The sequence below is a fragment of the Notamacropus eugenii genome, chromosome 1 (genome assembly GCF_028372415.1).
Source record: "Notamacropus eugenii isolate mMacEug1 chromosome 1, mMacEug1.pri_v2, whole genome shotgun sequence".
NCBI classification, from domain to species: Eukaryota; Metazoa; Chordata; class Mammalia; order Diprotodontia; family Macropodidae; genus Notamacropus; species Notamacropus eugenii.
The window spans coordinates 151372207-151399104 of NC_092872.1; the positions used below are offsets into that span (position 1 = coordinate 151372207).

The 26898-nt window shown below is 39.3% G+C and overlaps 1 protein-coding gene across 6 annotated transcripts in view; it reads left to right on the forward strand.

The window, feature by feature from the left end:
• Positions 1–26898, forward strand: part of APBA2 (amyloid beta precursor protein binding family A member 2) — a 364180-nt gene that overhangs the window by 304287 nt on the left and 32995 nt on the right. For all 6 annotated transcript variants that reach the window (XM_072616707.1, XM_072616730.1, XM_072616699.1 and 3 more), the window contains 3 exons: positions 10570–10749; positions 15300–15512; positions 21244–21363. In XM_072616707.1, the coding sequence (XP_072472808.1) occupies positions 10570–10749; positions 15300–15512; positions 21244–21363 (513 nt within the window). The remainder of the gene's footprint in view (positions 1–10569; positions 10750–15299; positions 15513–21243; positions 21364–26898) is intronic.

The following is a 26898-nucleotide window of genomic DNA, read 5'->3' on the forward strand; positions in this document are numbered from 1 at the left end:
GCTCAGGGTCACATAGCCAGAGTCTAAGGTTGGATTTGAACTCATGTCTTCCTATCCAGAATAGAGATTTTACGGAGTTAATATGTTGTTTTCCAAATCAAATGCTGCCTCACAGGATCCTTTTTGTACAGCTTAGTGGCCCCATTTCTCTTTGAGCATGTAGTAGACAGAGACAGCTTAGAGTTAGGAAATCCTGAGTTCATTCCCATGTCAGATAGCTATGCGACCCTGTCCTTAGTTTCTTTATCTGTAAAATGGGTATAAAGCACGTAGCTCATAAAAATGTTGTATGGATCAAATGAGATAATATATGTAAAGCCCTCTGTACACCCTAAGTAAACTGCTATAGAAATGGTAGTGGCTATTCTCATTATTATTTTTGATACAACTCTAGCTGTATTTTTTCTCTGCTTCATGTTATGAAGTTAAATGGAATTATTCAGATGAAAACATTCAGAACTCTTTGGAAATGATGTATTATATATAAATCCAATGTAAATAAATCCTGTAGGAGTTAATAGAAAGTCTTGGAGTCCCAAATTTTCTGTTATGCCTTATGTCAAAGATATTTTGGATCAGCCATATATCTATATATTCTAAGTTGGTAATACAACTTTGGCCAGTTTTCTTTAATCCTTAGAATTCTCTTGCCCTTTTCCACCACTCTCTCACCAGTGCTACAGGGGTGCCACACAGGATGTAAGAGCTATTTAATATTTTAATTTGTTTCATCAATAGCCAAATGTTATACAACAGGTTTTTTTTAAGCTCAGAGAGACCTTGAGATCATTTAGTCCAGGAACCTTTATTTCTTAAAACAAGTAAAGAAACCAGGGCCCCTCAGAAGCTAAGTGATTTGTCCAAAGTCACTCAGCTTGTTAGTGGCTGGAGTAGAACCCAGATTTTCTGACTGACTGGTGCTGTTTTTCACTACACCATGTGTTCTTTAAGAATTGAATCACATTATAAATTCACTTTACTGAACTTTCTGTTTAAATAAATCCTATTGCGTATAGTTTATTAGAGCAAATAGTTCCCTCCTAAATTTCTCAATTGGCTTTGACATAAAATTATCTTTTAAAAATAGGTATTAAATTTGCTTAAAACTTCTATCCAAAAGTGTGTTTGGTAGTGCTTTCACTGCCTTTCTATGAGGTTTGCCTTTCTACTTCAAAACACTGGGCAAATTCATTTGGGCATATTTAATTTCATTAAAGTTTTTTTAAAAAATATCCATATATGATCAAGTCACCTCTACATGTTCTGAATGCTCAAGTATGCTGTTAATGTCGTCATTAGTAAAGTTAGATTACATAGGTGATGGAAGGGAAAAGAGTCCAAGGAGCCAGTCTGGGATCATAATAATACTGTTGCCCCCTGTTTCTCTAAGTACCCATCCCACTGACTTGAATCTCAGCAGAGGGCAAGCTCAGGCAAAGAGCTTGAGTGAGGAAAACTGGTCATTTGGTTCTTCCTGGCAAGTTCACATGGGCCCTTTTTCTTGGTTTTGTTTTGCCTGTTTTGAGGCAATTTAACAAGGTTCCTGGCCTTGAGATGCTCTGGTTCCTCTTGACAAATTTAATTAAGTATACCTATACACATATATCCATGGAAATCTGGAAACCTGGGAAAGACATTCTTGTGTAAAGAGGATTTGTGGGTATCTTAGAGACCAGTAACAGTGGAACTAAGTCTAGTATTTCCATAGTCTTTATAAGTAATTTTAATAAGCAGTATTATAAACTTTATTTGGGAAAGAAAATCTTAGCTCTGATGGACATGAGCCAGATCAAGATTTCTTATGTCCCAACCGACTTTTTCCACCCCTTTCCTGCCACCTCTAGGAAGATGAAATTGAAATAATAACATCAATGGGAAATTAAATTATTAAATTCAAGTCTTCCCTTAGAATCAGATTTAGAAATTTATTAGGATTGTTAGGAATAGAATGTATTAAATAGGAGGAAACATGGTAAAGTATGAGCGTTGGAGAAGAAGAGCAATGAAACAAAACAGAAAAGAAAAACTAATGGGGAAATAGACTTTGTTATTCTTGACTCTCAATTTAATAGTACATTTCCCTTGGAGGTTCTTCAATATTGTTGCTTTCGAAGGGAACTTTATCAAACTAAATCAATCTACAGACATTTATTAAGTACTTACTATGTGTCAAGTACTGTGCTAAGTTCTAGGAATAAAGAAAAATATATAAACAGTTCTTGCCCTCAAGGAATTTATATGTCCTTATAATCATAACATCAAAATAAGTACACAGTAGCTGGAAGGAAAAATCAGAGGGAATGCCATGGCTTCTATTTCTACCATTCAACAGAAACTCCTTTCTTGAAGGTCATTATTAACCTTTTAACTGAGAAACCCAAAGGCCATATTTTTCATCCTTGATCATTCTATTGAGCATCCCTATTCTCTCCTTCCTTGGCTTTATGACACCCTACTATCCTGGTTTTCTTTCCATGAGCTGATCTCTTCATCTGTTTCTTTTTCTGTCTTCTCTTTCTCTTCATCCAGCAGTTGTGAGTGTTCCCCAAGCTCTGTCCTTGGTCCTATCTGTAATCTTTATTTTTTCTATTCCCTTGGGAGCTCTTTATTCTCTTTACTTCAACCTTTGCCTCTGTTATTGATTTCCTATATTTTCAGTCTTCAGCATTTTCCCTCTAAAGTCATGGTTTTATTATATAGATATCTTGCACATATCTGTATACTTGTGCGTATGTGTGCACACATGCATGCACACATATACACACACATTCTTTTGGCTCCCCTATTAGAGTGAAGGCTGCTTAGGGCATGAACTGCCTTCACTTTTTCTTTCCTTAATAAGTGTTTTATTGACTAATTGATGTGATTGACTTCTTGTGCAAGCTTTACTACTTTATCTCTAACTAGCTACAGAGCATTTATACTTCCTTGCCTCAAACTCAACATATCTAAAACCAAACTCATCATCAAAGTTCTCCTTACAAAGTTCTCCTTTCCCCCAAAGGTTGCTTTTTCTCTCTTTCTTCTCTTTATCGGTGGTAACACCATTCTCTAAGTCACTAGGTCTTGAACCCTCCGGGTCATATTTGACCTTTTATTCTCCTTCCCTCTTATCTAATTAATCACTATTAATCATATCCATTTCATATTTTTTCATTTTAAAGGTTCTTTACATTTGTCCTTCTCTCTTTACTCCTGTTGCTACCACCTTAATCTAGACCCACATTTCTTGAATTACTTCAAGCTGACCTTTCAAGATCAAGCTCTCATCCTCTAAAATATATTATATGATAGTGTGAGTATCCTTCTAAAAATACCACTTTGATTAGGATATGTCTCTACTCAAAAACCTTCACTGGCTTCCTACTTCTGCTTCATAAGGTCTAAACTCCTTTATTGGTTTTTAAAAGATTATTATAATTAGGACCAACCTCCTCTTTGTTTACCAGGACTTCTTTCCTCAATTATTTTCCCTTTTCCCATTCTCCCCCAGTATTCCTTCCCATATTTCTGAGTCTAAATTTAAGAGATAAAAGGACTAGAGGAACGAGGAGAAAATGTTCCTTGAAGTTTAAAATCAACATGAAGAGGAAAAATAATCTATAGATTCAGAGGGGAATCTAAATCTGTATCTGGAGGTTGGAAGAAAAAAGACCAGGATGTAGGAAGGGACAAGAAGAACAGCCAGTGAACCTTGAATGAATAATGTAAAAGGTTCAAACTTTCCAGTCCAATGGAGGGTAAAAAAAATGGACCTTCAAGGTTAGTCTTCATGAGCTCCGTGTAGTGATGATGAAGACCTGCAAAGAGGTCCTTCTTGTAGCAGAGGGTAAACAGAGAATTTAACAAAATACGTAGGGCAGGGGAGGGGAACCTGCGACCTTGAGTCCCCATAGATCCTCAAGTACAGCCCTTTGAATCTAAACTTCACAGGACAAATCCTCTTAATAAAAGGATTTCTTCTGTAAAACTTGGACTCAGTCAAAAGGTTGCACCCAAGGACCTAAGGCCACATGTGTCCTTGAGGCTGCAGGTTTCTCACACCTTGGTAGAGTTTCAAAATTGGAAGTAGGAATGTTTGACTGCAGGCAAGAACTGCAAATGCCTTCTTCAGTTGGTGGCAGCAGGAAGTCACTGTTTAGGGAATGAGGTGGTAATGAAGTAAAATTGGGGTGGGTAGTAACTCACTTTAGTGCCTATCTGATGGCATCCTCTTTTAATTATTTAATGCTTTACTTAATTATTATTCTTGCTAAACTTTAGTGTTTATATGCAACTGAAAAACTGTATATACTGTCAGCAGTCTGTAAATACCATGCCATCTAAATTCAGCGCCAGTCACCCCTCTGGGTTACCTAAGATTTAAAGCCATAAGCCCTGTAAATCAAATCTTATCCAACCCAAGACAGGCAGTGTGGTACAGTGGAAAGGGCCCTGATAGTTACTAACTATGTAACCTTGGTAAATTATTTAACCTATCTGGGCCTCAGGAGGTTCCCCATCTATGATGGGGACCATACTAAATTATCTCTAAGGTTCTTTTCAGCTCTCAATCTGTGATCTTATGACACCTAATTTTATAGATGAAGAAAATAAGGTCCAAATAGGTTTAAGGGACTTTCTTAAAGTTATATAGGTAATAAAAGAAAGAGTTGAGATTTGAGTGTAGGTGTTCCAGCTCCAAATTCAGAATTCTTTCCATTGTACCAAGCAGCCTGGTTTATGAAAACTAGTAATTATCCAGCAGGTCCCTGGAACTTAGTAGAACTGCCTCATTTTCCTGGATGGATGAAAATAATGCCCTGAAGCAACTGATGGTCATTTCTGCAAGTCTCCAATTTGAAACAAATTTTAGAATCCTGATGCTGTCAATTGCCAATTATCCATGCTAACGGAGGCAATTAGATAATCCGAAACAATTTATATTTTGATTTGAAATGCATTAGATGTGTGATTTTTTTGGAGGATGGTGAATTCACTTGGGATCATACTGAAATTAATTTTCATTCCCCCAACATACACAGATTGATAGCAAGAGGAGAGAGTGGAAGCATGGTATTTAGCAGTAAGAAATCAGTTTGATAATGAAAATTTGCAGCAAATAATTGAGACTTGACTATCATTCATTTGAAATATCCTTCTTTAAACAATGTATTTTTCAGATAATTACTACTGGTAATTTATTTTCGATCTGTCTCCTCCTAAGTAACTTCTCGTTCTCAGGCTTCCTATGTGCCACCATCATAGGGCTGGCTCCATTCCCAGGTAGAGCAAGCCCACAGGTATATTTTAAGAGATATCAAATTTTAACTTGAGTCATTTTTCAGTCATATCTGAGTCTTTTTGACCCTATTTGGAATTTTCTTGGCAAAGCTACTGGAGTAATTTGCCATTTCCTTTTCCAGCTCTTTTTTACAGACAAGGAAATGGAGATAAGCAAGGTTAAATGACTCTCCCAGGGTCACACAGCTAGTAAGTTTGCCTTTGGCTTTGAACTCAGAAAGATGGGTGTTCTTGACTCCCGGACCAGCACTCTATCCACTGTACCATCCAGCCTGAAATGTCTATTTTGGGGTTAAGATACTTTATATGGAGAAATACTATTATAAAATGTTAGTATCATTAGTGAAAGAAGAAAGAAGTGTGCTGTATGCAATTATCAATCCTCATGAATACCTCCAAATCCTGGAAAGGGAGACTCTGAGGGAATGGGCCTTAAGGCATCTGTGATGAGTGTGTAGGGTCTGGAAGTAGGGGATGAAGGATAGGCCTAGGCCCAGGCCCATATATTGAGGTTGGGATTGGTTGTGGTGATAGGGAAGTTCACTATAAACTTCCTCAACTTTGGCTTTTAGCCTGGGTCAACTTAGGTAACCCTTTTCCCCATCCTGTGTTTGCCATACCTGTCCCTATGTCTCCATTTACTGGTACTATGGTGACACCTTGTGGCCATAAAAGTCAGCATATGCTATATGTGAAGCACTTGAAGTTCCCCTTTCCAGAAAACCGGACATGGTGCCACACAACCGTGTGCTTTTGTCTGAAGATCTCAGATCTTGTCCTCATTATAATTCATATGCCCCCAAACTCCACTATAATCCAGGAACAACAGTAAAGACCCATTTATTAACCCCAGAAATTTAGAGTTTATGATCAAATGATAAGTAAGTGGATATGATTCTTATTAATTTAAAAGAAATGGAAATAATTACTTGCCTCTAAATTTTTGGGGCTTTATTTGTAGAAGAGGAGATATCATCTGAAATTAGTAGCTTCTTAAAATAAAAGACATAGGAATTTAAGGATGTTTTTAGTGCAGTGCCATCAATTTGTGGCATGTAAAAGAACATCATCCTGAATGGATTTTGTGAGTTGTAATATTTCTATTAATTTTCCTCACTTTGCTTACTAATTGTCATTTGTATCTTAGTTCCTCAGGCTTTAAAAGAGCCCATTGGTGTGGTCACTGGCTCAGCTGATATAGATCACAGCACCTTCCATCCTGTAGTACAATTTCATGAATTGTTGCTATTTTAAAAATTCATCACCTGGTGACCAGCCTAGCAATGAGTTTCTCTTATCTAAACTAAGCTTCTCCTCTGATGACAGGCACTCCAACTCAAAGCCTTGCCAATGGGATAGGATCTGCCAGAGTTTGTGGTCTACTGGCTGAGCCTTCAGTGACTCTCAGGGTCACTTCTATAGCATGGTTAAAGTATTAGTATAGGAGTTTAATAGCAGTATCATAAGCAGGACTGTAAAATTTTAAACTCAAAGGAACCTTGGGAATAAAGAGAGTAAAGAATTTTAACAGTGAAGAACTTCTGAGAGATTTGCTGTTTTTACTTTCTCAGTTTATAGATAAGGAAACTGAACCTTAGAGAGATAAAATTAAATAAGCAGAGAGTTGGAGAGCTGGAACTAGAACCCAGATGTAAAACCTAGATCTTCTGATTCCCAGGCCATCATATTTCTCTACTGTACCATGAATGTAGTCAAGACTTACATTTTATAGATGAGACCATGAAATAACATGCAGAGGGTCATAAAACTAGCATATGCAAATATACTATACATCTTTGATTTTGGCAACATGGGGAACTGCTGGGGTGGGGAATTAGCTCTGCCAGCTTAGACTGTCACTTAACAGAGAAATCATAATAAGTAGCCTAAGCCAAGTTAGAGGTTAAGTGACTTGTCTAGGGTAACACACCTAGTATATATAAGAAGTGGGATTCAAATCTAAAGGCTTTTCCTTAGTCCAAGCCAAGCACTCTTTCTGTTGATAATGATAATAACGTAGGTGGCATTATAATAATAATTAATATTGCTACTATTACTATTAACCAGTCCTGTGATTTCATTGGTGTAAAGAGTTCTGGGTAATGAGCCTTTTCTACAGCTAACAATCTGCAGCAGGGCTTAGATAGTTGGGTGGGACATTGAGAGGTTAAGTGCTGTTATCTGGACAATGATGAGACTTGGAGGCCATCTCTCTATCCACTATGCTTCAAATTTCTTTTCTTCCAAAGCTAGTAGAGTATTTTCAATTAATCAATCATCCAGCATTTATTAAACAGTTATGTGCCAGACATTGGAAAATAAGTAAATTAACTTTTTTCTTTTAAAATATTCTGTGGCTATCATTGTCATACTCCTCCTGAGCCTTTTACTTCATTATTACAAACCACCAAGGTTTTATTTTCATCTTCTCCTGGTTTGGGAGTTTGGATCTCAAATCTTGTCCTATGAACAATAGTAGTAGCAAGAAATACACAAGAGTAATGGCACTGATTTTGAAACATTGTGCTCTTTTCCATCGACCATGTGGTAGGTATCAGATATGCTTAAAAATATAGCCAGGTCTAAAGAAAGTAGGTCCCAAAGGACAAATGGATTGATTGGTTCTCTTGTATCAATGCCGTGGTAGCGGGGATACAGCCGCTGGGCCTGTATAGAGCAGAGGAAAGATCGCCCTGGCCAGGAGCAGGCTGTGCTGTGACATTGATGAACATGCAGGTCTCGTAGGCTACGGTGAAAGCCAGCTTATGAGATGCCTTTTATTGCTGGCAGAGAAGATTGGAGTGGATAGGCAGGCCCAGCAGGGAGAAGTCCTCATGTCATCACCTTCGGCAAAATGAAACCCAGACTGAGGGACGTGAGAAGAAAAAGAACTGCAGAGGGGAATGGGAAAGCGTCTGGGGCAAATCTTCTGATTCTGCTTTGTGATCATGGATAAAGACCTGCTGCCTCAGCTGAGGGTGGGGAGATATGGGATTCCCTTAATGAGGAGGGAACTGTGCTCCTTAAGAGGCAGCACATTGAGGATTCAGGATAGTGATTTAATGCCAGGAAGCCAAAGCCTGTTTTCATTTGGCAAGTGCCTCAGTACTGGAATCTTATTACCCTGGATGTTTCATTTCCTAAGTGACTGAAAGGAAAAGGATAATGATGCCATTCACATTTATGAAGTGCTTTTCTCCAAACCTTGGGAGTCAGGTAATGCAAATAATGTTATCCTTGTTTTTTATTGAGGACATGAAGAAAATTCATGACTAGCAAATGTCAGAGCTGGGGTTCAAACTCAGGTCTTTGGACTCTAAGCTCAGCATCCTTTGCACTATACTGCATTGCTGTTCAATGTCCCAGTGTTAGAATTCTATTGCCTTAATCACATAGCTGTTAAGTCTCATACAGATTTCTAGATAGAATCCTAGACTTGTTCTACTAAGTGGTTTTCTGACTCTTAGGCATCTGCCCTTCAAAGATGCTAAAGACTTTCCTGGGACATAGACTAGAGATCATTTAAAGGTGCCAGGAATGAACTGCACAAGTTAATGCAATTATGTAAATATTTATTAATTATTATTAATATTATTTAATTATATTATTAATGTTAATATTATTAATTATTGTTATGTATCAAGCACAGTACTAGGTGATGGAATGACAAAGGCAGAAATGAAACTATCCCTGCCCTCAAGGCACTTAAGTTGGTTCTACTGGGCCAAGATGGGGGGATGTTACTAGACAAGTTTGTATGAAAAAAATCTGAGGGTTTTTATAAGTTGCAAACTCAACATATAGAAATGTGTCACATTACCATTATTAAAGACAAGTGATGTGAGGCTATATTCAAAAAGGCACAGTATCCATAATGAGGGAGATGGGAGTCTGATGACATTGACAGTGTTTGCATCAGTTTCCCCATCGGTAAAATGAACTGGAGAAGGAAATAGCAAACCATTTTAGTGTCTTTACCAAGAAAACCCCAACTGTGGTCAGGAAGAGTCAGTCACGACTGAGCGACAACAATAATAATTGCATTTTTTAAAATTCCCAATTACATTTGAATCTGGTTGGGGCCACATTCAGAAGGCAGGATGTAAGCAGAGGGTCCAGAGTTTGATACCTCTATTGTAAAGGATATTTATCAGTTTAGGTCCTGGTTGGACTAAATGACCTCTGAGGTCCCTTCTTGTTCTGAAAATTATGATCATTAAGGTCAGTTCCAAGAGGTATTTTTTAAAAAAAGATTTAGGTGATCTGTTTTCTCCATTTTCCTCTTTATCATTTACATCAGTGCTGAGAACAATGTAACATTTAGAAAATGCCTTCCTGAATAAATCACACAGGTAGAAAGCATCAGAGGTAGGATTTGATCCCATGTTTTCTGACTAGAACCAGTGAATGGATTTTTGAAGTACTATGAACTCTTCCCTTAAAGATCCTCGTAAGCTAGTGGGGTTATCTTCTTCTCCATATCACTCTTGTACCTTAGTGCCTGAAGCTTGTAGGAATGAGTGTCTTATTTCTGATCAATCCCCAGTTCTGTCTGGATACTTAGAAAGGAAATCCAACCTGGGAGGAATGGCCAGTGTACCTGGCACTAAGCCTTGAAGGTACCTTTGGGGGCAGTTGGCAGGGCTGGCCCTACACATAAGCAGCTAGGCCAGCAGCCACCTCTGCTCGAAATTATCTCCCTTACCCAGCTGCCACAGTGTCTGCAATTCCATCATTAGATTTTCCTCCCCTTTGTATTGTTTTGCTTACTGCATCTACTTTTAAAACTATAGATATTTCCTTGGCAGAGAATTAAATCCATAACACTGGAACGAGAATTCAACTGTTGTATTACTTTCCTCTACTTAACAGGAGGGCTCTGGTTGAAGCATAAAGTCCCAAGTGCTGGGGTTAGAGGCAAAGGGGTGAAGGAGGCAGAAAGATATATGTGTTGCAAGTGGGTATGGGAAAGAGGGAGGAGAGACCTACCAAAGACAACCGAGCAACCTCACAATTTTGCCTGAAGTTATTCCTGGCCATGAGTATTGATTGAGATTCAATCATTGCCAGATGGAGGAAGGAGTTCCTTTCTTATTTTTGGTTCTAATAGGCAAATTTCCAAGCAACTGACCCCCTGTAACCCTGTATGCTCACTTTGCAAGCTCTCCTATTGGGAATGGTTCTGAGGAGCCTGTGGCTGTCCTGCTTGCCACCTTTTCTGATGCTTGGAGTCAGAGGGGTTATGCAGAACAAAGTTCTCAATTACATCTTTTTCGTTTTTGACAGGCGCAGCTGATCGCTCAGTCCATTGGCCAGGCATTCAGTGTGGCCTACCAAGAATTTCTACGGGCCAATGGTATTAACCCCGAAGACCTAAGTCAGAAAGAATATAGTGACATTATCAATACTCAAGAAATGTATAATGATGACCTTATACATTTCTCTAATTCAGAAAATTGCAAAGAGGTAAGCTTATTACTTTAATTTTCCAGAAAAGAATTCTTAAATTATATTTGTCTACTAACTTATGCATTCCTGCTCCAGCTTCTTATCATAATTGAACAATGCAGAGGTGGAATGAAGGCATTTTTTATGGGAAAATACCTCCCTTATATCTAGGCTTATCAGGGATGCCTGACGTTGTTGGTTAGAGCCTTTGTACATCCAGCATAAAAATAATTGCTCTTACATTTGATTGAAGTGGAGAACAAAGCCTGCATCTTACATGTCCTTGTAGGGTTGCCTACTTGTATGTTGTAATGAGGTGTTGATATAACAAAGGAGATTGTAATCAGTTTTAATGACCTTGAAAATTTACATTTTAATGGTTTTTATTGTCACTGATTGGCACTCAGCAGTTTGGAAAAACAGAGCTGACATTTCAGAAAAGCTTTCTTCCATCTTTTGAAATGAAATATTTACTGAGTGTTTTTGGAATGCCTGGATGCATTCCAAAGCTATGAACTGGTTTTGGTTAAGTGTGAGGAGATGCCCATAGGAGGCTTTTTGCAAAACTCTGAGGATAGAGGCATTCAGTGGACCTGGCCCATTAGCAAAATAAGAGAAGAGGACGCAGAGGAAGACTACCCTTGTGCTAGCCAGCTTGCTTGGACCAACAAGGAGCTCTTGTGTAGGCACTAGTGTAGTGTGTAGTCACTAACTCTCCTGTGGATCTGTAAGATCAGTATCAACATGCTGTTGCTACTGTAGGGCAAGTAATCTTTATACTCCCCAATCAATTTCTTGGATAAACTCATGACCTTTCTAGAAATGGAACCTGTAGTTTGGCTGTGAAGAGAAGTGTCCCTTTGTCATAATACGTGGGCCATGCCACTCGTAGTTGTTAAGCCTGTTGAGGCTCCGTGACCAGTAGGGTTTGCCAGTCCAGGATGGTAGGGCAGCACTGTATTGTACCTTTCACGGTTAGATGTGAAGCTTCAGCCTCAGTTGGCTGTTCTTGTTAAGGTAAATAAAAGGGACATGATTGGTTTTCTTACTTCAGGAAGAGCTTGTATTGGTTGGTAGGGAGAGAGTTTTAACATCTTGATAAATATTCTCTATATCCAGATCCATGGTAAAGGTCTGTGTTTAGGAATAAGGCAGTCTTGTCTATACTTAAAGGGGAATGAGTAAGGACAACATTGCCCATGGCAAAAACCTCCATTTGATAATTCAACTCAACTCACTAGTATTAAACTAGTGGCCAGTGATAGAAAGATGGAAAAAAAAAAAAAAGACATAATCTTTTCCCACAAGAAGTTTCCAGCCTACCTGTTCAGTCATTTTCAGTTGTGTCACTCTTTGTGACCCTATGTGGGGTTTTTTCTTGGCAAGGATACTGGAGTGGTTTGCCATTTCCTTCTCCATCTCATTTTACAGATGAAACAAACAGGGTTAAATGGCTTGCTCAGGGTCATCCAGCTAGTAAGTGTTGGAGGCCAGCTTTGAACTCAGGAAGATAAGCCTTTCTGATTCCAGGCCTAACACTCTATCCACTGCGTCACCTAGCTGCCCTTTACCTCCTGCTAGATCCTTTGAATTCTCTCTGGCTGAGGCCTGCTAGGAAGTCAATCCAGAGAAGACTTGCTTACTCCAGTGAGTGTACATTGAATGGGAGAAGAGCTAACTCTTGTCTTAGAAAATGTGGAAGGTCCAAAATTGTATTCTGGCAATGTCCTCTGAGCTTTGAAGACTATTCTCAAAATACGATTATGCGGGGTGGAAGAGAAATAAAGTTTGGGCTTATAGTGACTTTATCCAAGTCCTGTTTAGCTTCAGAATTGTTCTGGACTAACAACCAGTCAACAGGAGTTTATTACCATATGTGGAATATGGAAGTAGTATAAAATATATTTACCTTTTAGGAGCTTTCATCTAAGTGGGGATTACAGATATAGACACAGGAAACAATATTTAATTGTGTAGGATGTATGCAAACCACAGGGTGGTGCTATGAACCTGGAGGACTTTAGAACCTTTGGAGAAGATTGAGAGACTCACTGTAAAGAAAATCAATAGATTGAGTTACTCTGAATCCTTTATGGGTCTTTTGTATTTCCTGTGGGGAAAACTAAAGGTTATTCTATACCTAATATAGGTGTTTGTTACCCTGAGTGCTTGTATGGGATCTGGGGATCCTTTATTTTTATGGATATTGACATGAGTTATAGTCTGAGTTTTTCCATAGACAACTCTGAGTAGGGGAAATATGAGTCAGAGAATAATTGGGGGAGCACCCTAACATTGAGCATTGCTTACAGAGGAGATTATAGTTATTATAGGTGCTAAATGGTGTGAAACATATTATATTCTAGAAGAGTGAAAAGAAGGGAGCACTGGAGATCTAACTGGTGCTTATCTACAGTCTTTCCTCCAATCTGTTCTATACAGATTAATCTTCCTAAAACACCATACTGTATAGATCATTTTTCTGGTAAGAACAGAAATAAAACAGCAACCTTCAGTGTCTAATTACTTCAAGCCTAATCTTTACTACCTCGTATTCCAGGTCCACTACTATCTATCTACAGCTCACCTTGCCATAATTATTTTGTACTATTTCTTTACATGTCATCATAGCTTACTTGTTTATTCGTAATCTCTTGAACATACTTCTCTTCCCATTGTTTCCTCTATCCAGAGTATCCTCTTTCTTTTCATAAATCAAACCCTTTTCTATACTTCTCCTTCCATCAATCAGTCAAGCATTTATAATGTTCCTACTATTTGCCAGTGCAATCTGAGTACCACTTCCACTAAGAAGCCTTTGCTGTATACTGTTGACCACAAAGATCTCCTTTGTCTCTGATCTCCATTCTGTCCTCATTTAGCACTTGGAATATGCTCTCTGGTCATGCTAGTTATTATTATTATTTTTTTAATGTATGTCTCATATCCCTAGGTAGACTATAATCTGATCAGGGTAGGGACTGTCTTAAACATTTTCTCTCTCTAGTGCCTAGCTCTTGCCTTGTACAATTAAGAGCATGATTTTCACTCAATAAACATCTATTGATTGATTGATTGAATGAGTGGTAGACTCATGCTGAGAAGACTCCTTGTAGGAGATCACATTTGAAAAACACCTGACAGACAGATAAAATCTATATACCTACAGGGGAAATGTGAGTGCATGCTAACTGAAGGATGCACCCCAAACCAAGGTCTAGGGGTCAGGTGAGCGTGGCATGTCATGGAACAGGGGCAGTGGGAACAAACATATGATGAATTAAGAGATGATGAATAAATGAGTGAGCTATGGGGATGTGTAGAGAAATCGTACAAAATAATTATGGAAAGGTGAGCTGTAGTTAGATTGTGGTGGACCTTGAGTTCAGGTGGTAAAGATTAGGGTTGAAGTAATAAGACACTGAGGGTTTAAACCTATGTGTTTTTGTTCTTACCAGAAAAAGTATCTGTCCAATATGGTGTTTTATCTAAGATGTGTTTTGAGATTCAATTGAAGCTAATATTAGAATGGGACCTTGAATGCCAGGCAAAGGAATTTAGCTTTGATGTGATAGGAACTCTAGAATTACTGAATATCTCTGAGTACAGACAAAGAAGAAACAGGATAAAGGCTATGTTTAAAGAAGTTTGGAACAATGGAGGTATACAGGCTGCATCAGAAAGGAGAACCTGGAGGTAAGGAGACCATGCGTGAAAATACTGCAATGGTTTAGGTTAGAGATGATGAGGGCCTAAAGTCCGGTGGTTACAGTAAAAATAGGAAGGAAGGAATGGGTCTGAGAAGGATTTAAAAGAACAAAAATTGATAGGATTTTGTTTCTAACTAAATATGAGGGAAGCATAGAAAGGAACCGAGCCCATAGCTTTCCATTTTTCCTTCTTTCCCGTGCTAACATAGCATCAGGGATCACTTTGCTACATGTAGTCTATATTGTTTGTACCTGGTTATCAGTTTCCTAGCGGAAAGGCCCAGGAACTGAATAAAAAGGAACACTTTCCTTAATGAAAACCAGTCAGTCATAATTCCCCCCAGACTTGGAACCTCTTTAACCTTAATTGAAAATTCAGATCATCCTTAGACCATCACATGTAAAACAGGGATAATATCCACTGAGGAGAGCTGTGAAGAAAATGCTTTGTTATCCTCAAAGGGTCATATAAGTATAAATGTTATTATCTATTGGAAGTTCTGAGGTGTAATGAATTCCAAAGGCACTGATTACATATTCCCCAATTCTTGAGATTATCTAGCATGTGAAGCTATATGAGTGATGGGGATTGAGTTTTACTACAGAGAGAAAAAGATGGTTGATAGATGTTGTAAGTAAGAAATCCTCTTGTGGCCAAATCTGGAACCCAAGGGCACAGCTCTACTAAGATTAATATGGCTTCACATTATGGCCAATTTCCTTGGGATTCAGGTGGAGAGAGCAGGCATTTGTCCAGTCCTCAAAATTGGGGGTCATGTTTAGGATTTGTTTACTGATGTGCCACGTGGGTGCAAGATCAGAGCTAGATGTATTAATGTCTATTTTATTTCATTGCAGCTCCATATAGAAAAACAAAAGGGGGAAATCCTTGGTGTGGTGATTGTGGAGTCAGGCTGGGGTTCCATCCTCCCCACAGTGATTCTGGCCAACATGATGAATGGAGGTCCAGCAGCCCGATCTGGGAAGCTGAGCATTGGAGACCAGATAATGTCCATCAATGGCACCAGCTTAGTGGGTCTTCCTCTTGCAACATGCCAGGGAATCATTAAGGTACTACTAATCTCTCTTTTTCTCTCTCCCTCCCCACCACTCTCTCCTTCCCTCCTTCCCTTCATTCCTGTCTTCTCCCCCCTCTCTTTCTACCCTCCCTTCTCTCTTCTCTTTCTCCTCTCTTCTCCCTCTCCTGTCTTCTCTCTCTCCTCCTCCTCCTCCTTCTTCTCTTTCTCTCTCTCTCTCTTCCTCCCTCTCCAACTCTCTCTCTTTATTCCTCTCTCTCCCTCACCCTACTCCCCATCAACTTTTGGGGATTTACTCTTTATGTAAGGGTTGTGGGAGTGGGGAGAGGTCTGGTTTTGCTTCACTGAGAGCTAGGTCAGCATCCCTTTAATGCAGTAACTGGGTCAGGAAGAGGAGACATTTCACATTTATCCAAGTATAGCATTGGCTCCCTCAAGTCCAAGGCCATTGCTGTTCCAAGTAGCCTTTCACAAACAGTGGGGCTCATAGAATATTTAGGGTTTATAGTGTGGACAGGAATATTTCATAGAATCTTAGAGTTGTAAGAGGTCTAGAGTTTGGGTAATCCCTCTAAAAATATTCCTTCTAAAACATATCTAAGAAGTGCTCATCTAGCCATTGCTTGAAGGCCACCAGAGAGAGGCCATCCAGTTTAGCCAGTCAGCCAGAGGACAGTGTGATACCCCGATGTCTCTCCAGGCAAGAGCTCCACATGACAGTTATCTACAAGATATGAATGTTTGCCTGTAAGATACTAGGGGTGAGATGCTAGTCTTAGGTTAGGCTTTTGATGAAACAAAAGGATCCCACTGTCTCTGAAGTATCCTCAAGGCTTCACCGAGTATTGTTAAGAAATTTTTGTTTTCCAGAACAAACCTAAATTTGACTCTTTGAAACTTACTGATTATTGTTGGGGAAATAAAGAAGGTCATTACAAGTAGGGAGATGACTGCAGGTGTGCCACATTTTAAACAGGAGACATGTTTCTGAAGATTTATAGTAAAATTGTTGAAAGTCAAAGCTAAAAAGATCAATTAGAGGTCTCATGACCCAAGCTCATGCTTGTACAAATGAGGAAACAAAGCATCTATCAGAAAGATCACATTTGGTTTACTTGATGGTCACATGTGCCAGGAATTGGAACCCAGATCTCCTGAATTCCAGTAGAGGACTCCTCCCACCATGTCGTACTGTCTGGTATCAGATGTAAAAGGGACCTTCATTTTCTAGGTGGGGAAAGCTGAGCCCCAGAGACGACACTTGCCCAAGTGAGTCAGTAGCAGAACCAGGACTAGGGCCCAATTTATGAATTATTTTTTAAGTGATTTCTTAAAATGCATCAAGGGAGCTCCCTATATAGAAAAAAATATGAAAATGTTTCTATTTAAATTTTGAGGAAACCTATTGTATTGTAACTCATCATTGCTTAATTTATTTGTAAATTTGAATGTTCAGCATAAGGGATCACCTCCAAGAGAAGCAGGAGTGCATTTGTACGGGGGGAGGAAGTAGAAGGCAGGTATTTTAGGAACGCTTAGGTCCAGATTCCCTTTTCCTGGTGCTTTAGTGTCTCCAGAAGGTAGCAAGTTTAAGGTTGCTAGGGACCCTGATGAGCTATTGAGCGCAGCGCTGATTTAGCCAATGCTTTGTACATGTACAGAACCATCTTGTCAGTTTATAATTTATTCACTAGCTAATCAAGGAAGGCCACAGTATTATAGAAGAAGATGAGGGCCTGGTTCCCTTATCCTCCTCCCACACTCCCTCCCTCTGTGTTCTTTGGGGCCAGAGAAAGAATTTTCATTCCTCTTTTTTATCTAGTAAAATAAAGGTCTTTGTTTGGTCCAGGAAATCAAACACAGTGTCTCCACACTGGACTAAGCAGATAGCATCCACCTAATGGGCAAATCATACGGATAAACCAGAGGATAGATTTTCATATGGATACGTAGCTCACTGAATTCTTTGCCTTCCAGCCAGGTTCCCCACAGAGCTGAAAGCTAAGCTCTGGGTTCCTGCCAGTCAGCCAGAGGACAGTGTGCTACCCTGATGTCTCTCTTTCTGGGCAAGAGCTCCACATAAAGGTTGTCTTACCTGAATGTATGCTCATAAGATAGTAGGGGTGAAACTCTGCTCATAGGGTAGGCATTTTTGATGACACAAAAGGTTCTCATTGTCTCCAAGCTGTTCTAAGTGTTGATAAAATGTCATCTTATTGGAAAAGCCACTGAGGAAAGGGAACAGACTTCTCTGGGTCTGATTGGAGGGCAGCTCCCCTAGGCTAGAGAGAGCAGATTTGATTTAGTGCCGTTGAAGCAGTTCTCAGTCACAGAAAATGCTCTTTTCATATACAATTACAGAGAACGAGAGGCAGAGAGGGCTGCATTGTCTCAGAAATGTGGTCTGTGCCTTCATGCTTACTTTTTATCACCAAATTCAGCCCCAGGAGGCCAGAAAATGGAAGACTTCCTATTCAAATATTACTGTTTAGAATCAGAACCTTGAAGCTAGAGAAACCCTTGGACATCATATTATCATGGAAATATAGAAATCGTAGCATCTCAGAATTGGGAAGACCCCAAAAGTCATCTGAGGGGCCCTGTGTGCACAGTGGGTAGCATGCTGGGCCTGGAGTCAGGAAGACTCACATTCCTGAGTTGCATTCTGACCTCAGCTACTTACTAGCTGTGTGACTCTGGGCAAGTCATTTAACCCTGTTTGCCTCTGTTTCCTAATGTATAAAATGAACTGGAGAAGGAAATGGCAAACCATCCCAGTATCTTTGCCAAGAAAACCTGAAATGGGGTCATGAGGAGTTGGACAGGACTAAAAATGACTGAATAGTGGCAACTACAAAACGGTCATATGAACCAACCCCTGTCAACAATCTTTAGCAAGCCCCATCAAGCCACTGCCAGACACTGAAAAGATGAGGGATCCATGACTTCCTGAGGTATCTGATTCCAGTCTTGGATAACTGATTATTAATCAGACAATCAATAAACATTTATCATGGGCCTACTGTGTGCCAGGCCCTGAGAACACAAAGGAAAAAGCAAAATTCTCTGCTCTCAAGGATATTGTATTCTAATAGAAGAGATTAAAGTTCAACATTCTAAGACATTTTTCCTAATAACAAGCTGAAACTAGTGTCTCTGCCCAAGCAAAATAAATTCACTACTTTTTAATGCATTTGAAGACAGCTTTTCTATCATTCACTTTTCACCTCATTCATCACTCACTTTCCACAAGTCATCTTTTCTTCTGGTTTAACACTATTTGTTCCTTCAGCCAGTCTTCAAATGACATGCTCCTCAGTTCCGTTTATAGTCTTGTCATTCTTTTCTGATGAGTTCCAGCTTCTCAGTGTCCTCACTAAAATGTGGTACCTAGATCAGGTACTCCAGATTAGAGGTGGACCATTACTTGCCTTGTTTGGGCACCACACATCTACTAAGTTGAAGATAAAATTATCCTTATGGAGCGCCTGGCTCACTGTGGCCTCATGCTGAACTTCCAGCCCATTAAAAGACATTAAAAGTCTTTTTACATTGTCTAGCCATGTCTCCACCATGCTAAACCTGAGCAATCAATTTTTTGAACCCAAATGTAGAACTTTACATTTCATCTTGTTAAATCTGGCATATTGTTCCTGTATATCAAGGGTTTTTTGGATATTGAATCATTTATTTATTTTGTTAGCCATTCCCTTGAGCTTTGTGCTATGCACCAAAGGCACTTTCTATTTTACCTTATCTTATAGAACCTCTCCTCAACAACACTCTCTACAATACCATATTATATACTTATTTTCTGAGAGTGTAGAATTATTTTCCCAACATGTATAGATATTGAGACTAAATAAGTATAAAACTAAAAGGGAAGATCTTTGTATATCTCTAAATGCAGTTGCTTCATCAAAAGTATGGCTGTTTTGCTTACTATAAGCTTGGCCTCATTAACCCATATAAGGTTCTTGTTTTCAAGTTTTATTTCCTAGCTCACTTATATTTTCATATCCATTTCAAAACCAGAGATATTTCTCTGAGTTTTTTTGTTTTTGTTTTTTGGTTATGGAAAAAACAAGGTGCTTTGTTTCTGGGCCATGAACACAGTTCTTGCTTCCAGGTTAAAAATGCCATACTCATAGCCCAACTTGAATCCCAAATCCTTGGATTTAGTCTCTGAATTAGGTTCTCTGTTTCCTCAACACCTGACCTAACCTCTCAGTTTGTCTCATCTCCCACACCTCAAAACTTCCTCAAGTATTTTGATGCACAAATTCTCAAAAATATCTTATACATTCACTTTTATCTTTGTGAAATCCAGAGCACCCTTAACATCCTGGGTCCATTATACTGAAGATGCCTTTCGTAGCTTACGGGTTTTTATTTGCATTGCATCCTCTCTGCCAAACCAGAATCAAACACATGGCATAGTGAAACATTTGCTTGAAACAGAATGTAAAGTAAATCCAACCGAACAAACAAAAACCAAAAACAAATAATGAAATCAGTTAACAAGTATTCTTACCACCCACTTCCCAAGGCTGTGGTACAGCATCATAGACAAGTTTTGCTCCTCCATGGGTTTATTATATTGGTATCTACAGTCTTTTCAGATAATTCACTTCCTTCTTCTTATCTCCATCACTTTGACTGGCATCTTACCTTGGCACTGGAGTATAAGGAAAAGAAGGGTATTTGAAACTTGTTAAATGGATGAATGTGAAGCTTTAGTGACTGGAAGCTAATTCTCCTCAGCTTGGGAATGTTGAAGCCTTGGTCTTAAAGGTGCTATGTTTGAGCATAGGAGCAGTGGAGTGAAGTAGAGATTCCCATTGCTTCATCTTGGGAACCAGAGTGAAAGTTGTCTATTGCTGACTCTACTAGAGAGCTCCATGGTGGAGTCATAAATGAGTCACTGTGGTGATATGGGACAGGAAGGGCTGATTCTACCAGAGAGACAACTAGTATGGTCTAGAAATAGCTTCTATTTTTCTTTTTTCCTTTCTTTCAATCTCTGCTACCCTAGTATTCAACCTGCATCTTAATGCTTCTGACACCTCCATGCAGTTTCTAACTTGTATCCATTAAAAATAGACTTGTCTAAACGGAGACCATGCTAAGGTATCATCATCACCTGTGGATTTTGTGCATCAGCCTTTGAAAGAATATAGGTCTCAAAGGGAAGCTAATATTTGTTCTCTACAGTAATTAGAGGAAAGAGGAAGTGAATGAGATGGAGTAGGTTAAGTCAACTGGTTTCACTCAAGTCTATTATTGTTAGACTGCCCACTAATTGATTATATGACCTTGGACAAATCAATTACTTTCTGTGGAGTGGTAACAAGAACTAATTGACTTTGTAGTCACTTGACCTAGGAGAAACCTCTGTGATCTTGGGACAAGTGACTCTTCTCTAGTCCCCAGTCTCCTAATCTGTAAAATGAATTGGTTAAACTAGAAGATGCTTAAGATTCCTTCCAGATCTGAATTCAGTGTTCTATGATATTCACTTTTGTCATCTGTAAAATCAAACAAGAGCATTTGTTAAGCACCTCCTATATACCAGAGACTGCTAGGTCCTGGAGATATAAATACAAAGATTGGAACAATCCCTACCTTCAAAGATCTTACATTTCAATGTGAGGTGGTTAGACTGTGATTTGTAAGATTCTTTCCATCTCTAAAATGTCTGTGATTCTAAAGGTGCCCCAGATATTTGGTTAGTATAATCATACATATCTCTGCCTGTTTGACAGGGTTTGAAGAATCAGACACAAGTGAAACTCAACATTGTCAGCTGTCCACCTGTCACAACTGTTCTCATCAAACGACCTGACCTGAAATACCAGCTGGGCTTTAGCGTGCAGAATGGGATCGTAAGTCAACACTCCTTTATGATGTGCTTGTCTTGATGAGAAGCTATATTTAAAGCCTTAATGCAATGATGCTATAAATTACTTAGTGGTGAGAACTTGGCAGATTAGATGCTTGCAGTCATCCCTCTGCTCTTGAACAAAATGTCTCTGTAGCAGATTCAACTGGTGCTGAAGTGTTCTACAAGACTATCTTGCTGCACAGGTCATTTACCAAGCAAACAGGGCACCTGTCGGTGAGTACCTGGGTTGCCAAAAGGTTCACAGCAACATCTCCCTGCCCTCTGGTAGGATTGTCTTCATGGCCAGTCTTGGTCAGTTATCTTAGTTCACAGCAACAACAAATCACCTGGTCACCCACTCCAGTTCTCTGGGGCCAGAGTCAGGGCCACATGTACTGCCAAGAAACTTGGCCATGGGCGAGTAATTGCCAGGGCTTCTGCTACTTCTTGGGTTTCTCCGAGCTAGCTAGAGTAGCAGGATTTAGAGCAATGACTGTAAAAGACAAGGAAGTTCCATACTCCTAAGGGTCTATATTCAAATTTTGCTTGTTCATGTTTCTGGGAAATTGAAATAGCAGCTTAAAACCCACAGTAATCTCTAAATCCCATTTTCATTAACAATTTCAGCCTGTCACCTCATTGACCTGAGCTTGACTGCTTGGATTTTTGCCTTCTTTGCCTTTCCATGAGTGCTCTCTGAGGCAGATTTTCCAGTGGATAATGGAAGTGTTAAAGGCAAATCACAGGAAAGGGGAGGAAGGGAGGGAAGGGGTCTGGATAATTCACAGCTGCGTAATCAAATCTTGAGTCATGGAGAGTTGACCATCCCATGTGAGAAGGAGGGAGAGACGGAATGATGAGTACAGTGAGAGTATATTTGTAGGGAAAGAACTTGGAGTTTAGTTCAAAACCTGCAATGATAGTCTTTTCAATGAATGATATGATTACTGTGTCTCACTTCCTTCAGGTTTGTAAAAAGAAATATTAGCTGGTGGTTTGGGTTCACCGTAATAGCTATGGAGGAACAACCACAGATTTAAAGGCAGAAAAGATTGTCAAAAGCAGAGGTCATTAGGCCCTCTCACTTTAGAATTAAACAAACAAACAAACCAAAAACTAAGGTCTAAAGAGATTAATTGGCTTACCAAATTCACACAAGTAGCAAAGAGAGGATTCAAACCCAGATCCTCTGTCTCCCCGTCTAGTACTCTTTAAACTTGGGGACAGCTCAGTGGTGAAGTGGATAGAGTGCTGGGTCTGAAGTTATGAAGGCCTGATTTCAAACCCCATCTCAGATGCTTACTAGCTGTGTGACATTGGGCTAGTCACTTAATCTGTTTCCCTCAGTTTCCTGATCTATAAAAGGAGTTAATATATAGCACCTATCTTCCACGATTATTGTAAGGATCAAGTGATATAATCTTTGTAAAGCATTTAGCACGGTGCCTAGTACATGGTATGCATTATTATTATATAAATGGCACATAGAAGGTACACATTATTATCACTGCTTTTTTGTACTCTAGATTTGGTTGTTAGGAGGACCAAGTTTGAATCCTATCTTTATCACGTGTTACCTGTCTGAGCGTGGACAAATCATTTCACCTTGTTTTATATCAGTTTACTGCTCGGTAAAATGAATGTTTGAACTAGATGCCCTGTAAGGTCCCCCCATCTCTAAATCTATGATCTCATATTAAATGACTTGATTAGACAAGTGTAAGCTTTTAGCCACAATGATTGGGCCAAGCAATGGGTTATTTCGCCTACAACATCCAAGGTTCCCCTTAGGGATGGAATGAGTGCTTACTAAGTAACTTAATATGAAGGGAAACTACTTTCCCTGAAGACCATGTTCCTTTAGGATCATAGATTTTAGAGCTGTAGGGAACTTTAGTTGGCACAAGACCACAGAATCATACACTTAGAGCTGGAAGAGATTTTACAGGTCATTTCATTCAACCCCCTCCTTTTATATGTGAAGAAACTGAGAGAAGAATAGTTGACTTGCCCATGTTTCATCTTGCCCAACCTCCTGATATTATAGATGTGGAAAAGGAGTCAAAGCAAAGTTAAGTGACTTTCCCAAGGTTGATCCAACAAATAGCAGAGCAGCAGAGTCAGGAACTGAATGTAAGTTTTCTGACTCTAGACCCAGTGCCTTATCCTTTAAATTGGACCATCATCTTATTTAGGAAATAAAAAAATAACTTAAGTAAGGGTCCAAAACTGGCTAGGGCTCTTGTGATAGAATCCGATGGCTTCATTGAAGGAGTCAGATTTCATTTCATTTCCATTGGGAAGTATTCTTGCTTATTATGCCAGTGGAAACATTTTATTGTTATTCTTTAGGGTGGATATTTGTAGTTTTTAATAGTATCTTCCACTGGCTACTTAATAGAAACAAGATTATCTAAGGAGACTTAGTAGGCAAAAGGGAAAGATGGTTGTATGTGGCACCAGGAGCTATCCAGTTCACTAAATGATCTAGTCCCTTTGAGGGAACTTTTTGATGTAAATAATAAAAAATAAAGTATAAAGCAGGGGTAGGAAACCTGCGACCTTGAGGCCACATGTGGTCCTCTAAGTGTGTCCCTTTTACTGAATCCAAACTTCACAGAACATCCTAATAAAAAGAAGAGACAGAACTTGGAGTATATAAAAGGATTTGTTCTGTGAAGTTTGGATTCAGTCAAAGCGCTGCACTGGAGCACCTAAAGGTGGCCTTGAGGCTGCAGGTTCCTCATCCTTGGATAGTATAGCTTCACAGAATCCATCAATCAGTAAACATGAAGTGCCTGCTATATGTCAGGTACTGGGGATACAAAAAGAGATAAAAGATAATCCTTACCCTCAAGGAGCTCACAGTCTAAAGGAGAGACCACCTTTGAACAAATATATACAAAGCAAGCTATACACAGGAAATAATTAACAAAGGAAAGGCACTAGAATTAAGAGGGATTGGGGAAGACTTCTAGTAAAGCAGAAACATGAAAGGCATTGTTTATAAACAGTCACTTCCTTTGTTTTCTGCTCTGCTTTAGAGGAAGTGCTGATATAACTGATGGAATGGTAAACTTAGAAAGACCTGGATTCACATTCCTACTCTGATACTAGTTGTGACAGCCCAGGGTAGCCGCTTCATACCTCAAGCTGCTTCATACCTCAAGCTGCTCCCTAAAACTGAGTCCTAAGTTGTAGGTATGGGATTCTTCCACTAGGAGTTGCCCCAGTAGCAAAATCACAGATCCTTAGACAGTTCCTGTACTTTTTTATTTCAGGGGGATAGGGTAGAGAAAGTGCAGAAGATTGGTTAAAAACATTAGCTAGGAAACAAAGAACTTACTATCTTACCGCTGGATCTGATAGCTAAAACCAGGTTATTGCAATAAATCTTCCATCAATCAGATTCTGAGTAATGGAAAAAGAAATGGAAGTTCCGGTTAACTGAATTTTTTGGTTAGGTGAGGAATCTGAATCCATTTTTTAAAAATTTGAATCTATATTTAAACTCCATGTAAATTATGTAAAATAGGATTAGTCCACTTTCCTTCCTTTGTAAAAAAAAAAAAAGTACACTGAACTCATTGGAATCTTTGGTGGTTGAGGATTTTCTTAGATTACTTCAGTTTTTCAAAAGTCTCATGATTTCATTGGTGTTCTCCATTGATGCAGATCATAATCCCTCCATGTATTGAAACTGCTTACATTGATGTGGCTAAAATACATTCATCACCTGGTGATGAGGCTCTCTCATCTTAGGCAGGCTGGTTTTTTTGTAGACACAAGCATGTAGTCAATTCCCAGACCTCATTATGGCAGTTATTCCATGGATCTTTCAAGCTTGGTACAGCATTACTGGAACCTTGGCTCTGCTGCTGGAGTAGTCTTTGAGAATCCAAGGTTACACCTATGCTGTTGTTGTAGCTAGGAATATAGTAAGGATAGGGACCTGTGATTTCACTGAGAGCAGGAACTCCTGGATAAGGAGCCTCTACCAGGTCAATGCAAGCTCTGCAGCTAAGAGTCCTGGAAGGAGGTGAGTATTCCAAAATAGGCTAGTTAAGTATCTGTGGGACACCAACCACACCCAGGGGTTCATCAATGATAACAGAAGTCTTTCTGAAGAAGACTCTTATTTATCCAGGGGCACATTGTAAGATCCTCCCCCCAACAAAGCCTTGAATCTGCTGGCTTTGCTGTTACTGTTTGTTTGCTCAAGTCACCCAGAAATAGTGCTTTTCTTAGAGTATCCAATGTGTGAAGCAGTTAATGTGCTATAACTCTTCCAGACACCAGCTGCACCAGGACATGTGGGTGGGATGGTTAAATTGGAGTGATACTGATGTCATTGCCCCACATATGGCCAGGGAATTTTTAGCACTAGTTTATTCTAGGAGGTTTGCTATTACTTGTAGATTTTGTAAGGGTAACATTTGCCAGTTCATTCATTGCATATACTAAAGTTCACCTGACTTGCAAAGATTTGACTTCAGAAATAACCCCAGTTCTTATGTTTTGGAAGATATCAATAGTTATATTGTATTATCATAAGGGATTAGAGCTAAAAATACCTTGGATTTAGAGGTAGAAGGGATTGTAGCCCATTTATTTCAACTCTCATTTTGTAGATGAAAAACTGAGAAACGCAGAAGATAAGTGACTTGCCCAAGGTTGCAATGAGAGTAACTGGCAGATAGATCCCAGCTCTGAACCCAGGTCCCCCAGCTCCAAAACTGGCATATTTGCCACTGCATCACACCAGAGGATTTTAAATGAATGTTTAATTTTGTCTAATTAAATTCTGCCATTTTACAGATAAGATAACAAGTATAGGAAAACTAAATGACCTGCCTGCAGTCACATGAGTGATTGGGGCACAGCTAAGCTAAAACTCAAGTCTTCTGAGCCTTGAACATGCTTACCAGAGCATGCTGCCACCAGAAAGACATGAGATAGATTCATAAGGGACTTAGGCAGATATCTATAAAGGACAGGGAGCGGAAAAACTCAATCATGATCCTTCCAGTTTTCAAGGGTGCTTGGCTCCTTCCAACCTGAATGAAACAAATGGTGGCTGTTACCATGAATCTAGCGCCACCTTCTGGACAACATCCCATTGTTTCTGGGCTGCTTTAGAAGCAACTGCAGTACAGGGAGGAACCCAGAGTGAATTTTACAAAATTCAAACATTTAGAAATGGGAGAATAATTCCATTTGAGGATAACAAGGAAAATGAGAACCATTCTCAAATGCTGTGTTGAGACTATTTGCTGGTAAAGATATAGCCGTCAAATAACAGTCTTAAAGACAAATTACATTAAAAGAAGCAGTTTTGGTTTTTTTGGTCCTGAGTCTTTTCATTTTTGTCTTTGTATCCTCTATGCCTGGGAATCCACAGTGTCTGACATGCAGTAGGTGTTTAATACATGCTTGTTGAATTGGACTGGATTGAATGAGGTTTGGGAAATTGCTACCTCCTGCAGCCCTTTCCTGCTAGGGTGGCAATCACTGTAGTGGGAGGATATGAGGATTG